The sequence below is a fragment of the Homarus americanus genome, unplaced genomic scaffold (genome assembly GCF_018991925.1).
Source record: "Homarus americanus isolate GMGI-L3 unplaced genomic scaffold, GMGI_Hamer_2.0 scaffold21829, whole genome shotgun sequence".
NCBI classification, from domain to species: Eukaryota; Metazoa; Arthropoda; class Malacostraca; order Decapoda; family Nephropidae; genus Homarus; species Homarus americanus.
Genome location: NW_024719710.1, coordinates 1 through 5,802, shown reverse-complemented (window position 1 = coordinate 5,802; position 5,802 = coordinate 1). Strand labels below are relative to the sequence as shown.

General features: G+C 35.5%; 1 protein-coding gene across 2 annotated transcripts; it reads left to right on the top strand.

Moving 5' to 3' along the window:
- The first annotated feature begins 407 nt into the window (after nucleotides 1-407).
- On the top strand, nucleotides 408-5,733 carry LOC121860269 (uncharacterized protein SYNPCC7002_A1628-like). 2 transcript variants are annotated; one of them, XM_042357346.1, is made up of 4 exons: nucleotides 408-555; nucleotides 2,148-2,321; nucleotides 2,899-3,058; nucleotides 4,713-5,733. In XM_042357346.1, the coding sequence occupies exons 1-4, from the start codon at nucleotides 457-459 to the stop codon at nucleotides 4,925-4,927; spliced, it is 648 nt and encodes a 215-aa protein (XP_042213280.1). In that variant the 5' UTR covers nucleotides 408-456; the 3' UTR covers nucleotides 4,928-5,733. The 2 variants fall into 2 exon arrangements, with proteins under 2 accessions (XP_042213280.1, XP_042213281.1); XM_042357347.1 differs by lacking the exon at nucleotides 408-555 and adding an exon at nucleotides 589-681.
- Nucleotides 5,734-5,802: the final 69 nt, after the last annotated feature.

The following is a 5,802-nucleotide window of genomic DNA, read 5'->3' as shown; positions in this document are numbered from 1 at the left end:
GGATTCTTTAGTATTAGAATCCTTGACTTCGTATAGGTATATGATGAATGTATAGAAACTGTAAATAAATGTTATTTATATAAAACGTATTACGTGTAAATAATTAAAATATGCTCTTTTGCGTTTTATTACTTTTAGCTTTAGGGTTTATGTTGCCTTATTATACTTTAGTTATTGCGGCATACATGACCAATATTTAGCCTTGGTGTGTGAAGGTAAACACATCGTTCCATTCCATCGCATGACCAAACTGGCCATGACTTAAGCTGGAGCTAAATTTGCGTGGTAATTAAAATTTAGCATCCTGGCTATTGCCTTTAGAATATTATATTAGGTGCAATCTTCGAGAGTTGCTGAGATGATTGTATCTACAATTTATATGTGAAGAAAATATCTCAATTCCTTGGTATAATTCGAACAAATATTCCAAGTGTTGTGTAAACTAATTTTAAGAGGATGTTGATGCATACAGCAGTCCGGAGTGTTTTATTAACATATCGTGACTTCAGTTTTACATTATTGAATGAAAAACGCCGTTTGTATCACAAAATAAGGGTATGTTGAGTTGTTGACCACTAAAAGATCAACAAACCCTTAGTTGAACGTCTTGGCAACCTACACATTTATCCTCTTCGCCACTGATTGGCTCACTTTTCACTTGTGAAACTTATCGGAATGAGGGTGATGTGGCTTTATTACTTTACAGCTGAAATTTTGGTAATACACTGTAGTTTAGAACAAGGGTCCAGGTTAACCAGCTACCAATGAAAAAATATAGAAAACATTTCTTACCTCAAGAATAAAGGAATTGCAAGATTCGTATTCGGGTTTTTGGTATTGTGTATTTTATTTTCGGTGATCTGGGGAATCTTAAGAATTTAACCCCAACCAGAATGGGAGATCAGGCCCGGTTATGTTAGATATACAGTAGTTCCTGGGTTCTGTGGCTAGGTTAGGTTAGGTTTGGTATCTAAATACAAGGATGACCGAAACTAAAATGTTAAAAAATTTTCCCATAGTTTTCCCATAAATGAAGAAGCAGCTGCCCACCCACTTCAGAATGATACCATGTTTACATGTAACTGTTGACTCTGAATGCTAAACAATGTTTTCCAGCTAGCAACTAACCAACCTTCTTTCCTTTCCCTACAAACCTACCTACTACCTGTATAACCAAAAAGAACAAGAAATAATACAGTACTGTAATAATATTAACTTCCATCTTATGATAGGTAAGTTTTGTTAGTTCATCTTAACTATGATAAATTGCATTGTAATATAATATTGTAATAATAATATTCCTGGAACACAGTACTGCGGCTGCTGGGAAAGCACCGCATCCATGAGTATCACCAAACTTTTTTTGACAAAATTTTTAAATACCCAGTATTATTACTGTATTATATGTACTGTTTTGGGTTATTATTCTCAATGTAAAATTTTCCAGAAGTTGCTGCTGTTGCTTCTTAGTGAGTATGAAATTTAATACCATCATTAATACAGGTACAGTATTATGAAAAATTTGGAATCCTCCACATGTAAACAAAGATAGCGTCCTCCTTGTACGAGTGACACGGATGGTGTTTATTTATGAGAAACAAGGAAAAATGGAATATGAAATGTGCTATTCCTCCACCCAATTTTCCTTATTCTTGAGGCAAGAAATAAGTTTTCTTCTACAGATATTACTGAAGGCTTACTGCATATGGCAAAATCCCAAATTGGGTAATTTTATGACTAAACTTGGACAAGGCGAATTCATTACCCTCCCTTCCCCCAGCAGATAGTGAAGTTGGTTGGAAGTAAACTTTGAATTCTAGATTGACAGCTTGTAACTTAGCTAAGCTAAAAGTACAATGTGCACAAGTTGATGTGATATTATGACTTATTGCTTTCTACCTTAAATGGTGGTTGTTTCGATAGATCCCAATTAGGGACTCTTTTATAAAGAGAAAGCATAAGAAAGGAATGAAAGAATTAGCCCTAACGTCTAATATCTGTGGGATATCAGCTCACAGAATTGATGGACATTCAGTAATACCTGTACATGGGTTACATAGTCCATGCTTAGTCATGAAATGGGATTCTAGAATCATTCCTCCATTTTTTAAGGGATTTTTATTTTAAATTAAATAATTTTTCAACAGAATCATCTTTCTGAAGAAGACTGGAAACAGGTTGTGGGCCTCTCAGGCCTGCCTATTGTTCACCATGAAGGATATGTCTGTCCCCTGCCACCCAATCATCGCTTCAAGATGATGAAATTCCATCACCTGTATCAAATTCTTTTAAGTGATGGTGTTATCAACAAAAATAAACAAGTACTGTATGTTTACAACAGTTTAGAACTATAGAAATGTTTTTTTTTATTAATAAATCTTGTTTGAAAAGTGAAATATCAGGTTATTACAAATGATCTTCCAGATTTTAAATATTTATTTTGAAAAAATAAATAATAAAGCTACAGTAAAAAACAAGATACTGTAGACAGTACTCTATTTTCCTCCACATATTTTGTAGCTTATCATACTGAACTTTCTTAACAGCCTTATGTACGCTTTTCCTCAAAATTTTGAAAGTTTCTGGCATTGGTGGAACAAAATCTTTATATTTAACACAGTCCCCAAGGAAAAAATAGCTTTCTCAGTTTCTTCCATAATAAATACAGTTTGATAATCCGCCTTTTCTGTAATAATTACCACAGGAATGGCCCCTTATGTGAATTAGAAATTTTGGAGGGAGTATTCATCATCTTCAGTGACTGCCTACTTTTTATTTGTACTGTACCTGTATTCAAATAACTTTGACTTGAACTAGCCTGGCAGATGCTTCATATAATATGAACCTGATATAGGTTATGGTTAACAAATCTAATATCCTCTTTGTTTCTCCTGCTAGGTAATACAACCTCGTCAAGTAAGTCAGGAGGTTGCTTCATCTGTTCATTCAGAATGCTATGTTAAGAAATTTTTCAACGGCCTCACATCACAGAAAGAGCAAAGAGCAACAGGATTCGAATGGACACCAGGGTTAGCCAGCCGAGTTAGATACGAGACAGGTAAGATTAATTTTATGAAAATTTTGTAGTACTGTATACATAACTTATTAAAGAATGTGTATTTATTGGTAAAGTTATATTGGGCATGTTTTAAAGTACAGCTGTAATGAGGCATTTATTATTCAGAAGAAGATACTGTTTCTGCAGCACAGTTTGTTATTCGCCGATGTTACTAAAAAAAATAGATTCGAAACGATGTGGCAGCAACATCGGAACAGAAGACGAGCATCTCAATAGAAATATATAGTAAGTCCTCGATATATGCGAGGGATGCGTACCTGAAAACCCTCACATAAACCAAAATCGCATATATTGAATACTTAGTTAAATGGGGAAAAAATAGGATGCATTCCATACCTAAAATGAAAATGTTCCAGACCCATTTTCAAGACAAATAAACCATAAAACAAATCAATACAATATTATTTTTTAAATAATTGAGAAAGCAAGTGTACTTAACAAAAGCAGATACAGTAAGCCCTTGATAACTCGGCACATATGGTGCTCTGGCCTTTCCAAGTTATCCTAAATTCTGACTTATCGAGGCACTTCCCCACTCCTACAAAAATACAACAATAAAAAATCAGTGAGCCATAAATGTGTACATGTAATTACTACTGTAAATGTAAAAAGTAACACTTTCCAGCACTGCAGCAAAAGAATGAAGCATCATAGTAGGAGACACAGATACATGGTAGGTGACACAGATACATGGTAGGTGACACATGTATGGTAGGTGACAACATGTATGGTAGGTGACACAGATACATGGTAGGGTGATACAGGTGGCCAGATATGCCGAGATTTTCCCAGATAATTTTATAAATCTTGGCATTTCTTGAGTTATACTAATATATTCCAAGACCATATCCATGCCGAGTTATATGAAATTCCAAGTTATCGAGATTTTACTGTACATCAGCTTGGGTAGACGAGATGGAGGTGGTGGCAGAGGTTTTACATAGTGGGTGATGGTGTTGGAGTGACATATGCAGAGTCGTCGGGGTTGGAATCCATATCAGGGAGTGTGACATCTCGCATAAGCTGAATTTTGCTCAGATTAATTGAATTCCTGGTACAAATACGGTCTTCGCATTCTGTATAAGTAAATTCACATATGCTGAACTCACATATATCGAGGACTTACTTTCATATGCTGACACCTGTTATATTTTAGTGTATTTTGTTCTACGTCTTTTAATTCTGGTGACAAAATTGAAAAGATCTGATGATGTCATTACAAATTATACTACAGGTATTTACAAATGTGTATTCTGTAAGATTTTTACAAACAAGGCTTAACACACAAATAAGTGTCCTCCTTGAGGCCAGGCTCAAAGGGGAAAATAAAATGCTGTGGACTAGTCTACAAGTTTTTCAGATAATAGAAAACTTTCTTTTAAAAAATAGGTAATACTGTAGTTGAGAGAAAATACATAAGAAGGTAGAGTTCCAAAGTTTGATAGTAAATTCAAATAAGCAGGCTTCACAGTGACCTTCCCTCAAGTTGCCAACTGCCTCAATAACTGACCCAATAAATTTTCTTCAATCCCTTCTATCCACTACTTACTGATGTCGTTCTATAGTCCTCTGACAGATAAGTTGTACCTATATAGTATTTGCTAATACTTCACTCATATTATTTTTATGACAGGTGGGACCCTCTTAGCAGCTAAGTTGAGCTTGGAGCGAGGGCTAGCATGCAGTACTGGAGGAGGTACTCATCATGCTTTTCCTGATCATGGCTCGGGCTACTGTCTTATCAACGACCTGGCTGTTGCTGCACATAATCTAATAGCATGTGGTTTAGCAACTAAAATATTGATTGTTGATTTGGATGTTCATCAGGTATGTATGCTGTTAAATTGAGAAGCTTTATAATAATTAAACAGTTTCTATAATGAGGAGATCTTATGTTATTAAATATTTAACATAAGTATAAAGGAATGAGTGCAAAATGGGAAAATAAAATTCCTCATTGCATAATAGATAATACTGTATTGTTTTATGAATTTCAGTTGAGGCATATAATAATACTATAAAAGAAATAACACCATGAACAATCTTATTTCTTTTCTCTTTTTTTGATGGGCTGCTGAAGAGAAAAATGTGGTTGAAGAACACTAACACAATAAAAACTATTTGAGGTGCAACTCTTGGTTTGCAGGGCATTGTGGCTATTGAGGTTATATAACTCAATATTATTTTGGGCAACTTGTGTACTGTACAGACATGTTTATAAATCAGACAACTCGGGGGTTCTCTGAACCCGACATGTGTGAGTGGGACTGAATTTCAGAAATCCACAAAATGGCAACTCGCCTTACATCCATAGCCCCTAAAAAGTAGGTACCTGTACTTATAGGGGTCAGTTACCAGTTAGGCAAGAACAGAGGTCTTGCCTGCCTTGCTAACACATGTGCTCAGAAACCTGTTTCATGGTTATAAAACTGAGCAGTAAGACCAACCCTATTTATTTGTAGTCATTTGGTCATGCTGATCAGATGTCTTTCTGGCTTGCTCCATGATTTTGGCAACCAAATACTGTACATGTAGTTCCTTTATGATACTTGTTACTGCCGTATGCGCTGCCAGTAAAGCCCTCTCATGCATCACGACGCACCATGATCTCAGGGAGGAAGGCGGCAGTGCCAACATACAATTCTTGTGCGAAACAAATGACAAACGAAGGTTTTTGACAAAGGCCCATGAGGCATACTGTTATTCACCAATCATATTGTAAT

Excerpts from the sequence above, each read along its gene's own strand:
- LOC121860269 (XM_042357346.1), top strand. The coding sequence starts at position 457 with ATGTTGATGCATACAGCAGTCCGGAGTGTTTTATTAACATATCGTGAC. Across the intron at positions 2,322-2,898 it reads TTATCAACAAAAATAAACAA|GTAATACAACCTCGTCAAGT; the intron begins GTACTGTATGTT and ends TTCTCCTGCTAG. Across the intron at positions 3,059-4,712 it reads CCGAGTTAGATACGAGACAG|GTGGGACCCTCTTAGCAGCT; the intron begins GTAAGATTAATT and ends TTTTTATGACAG.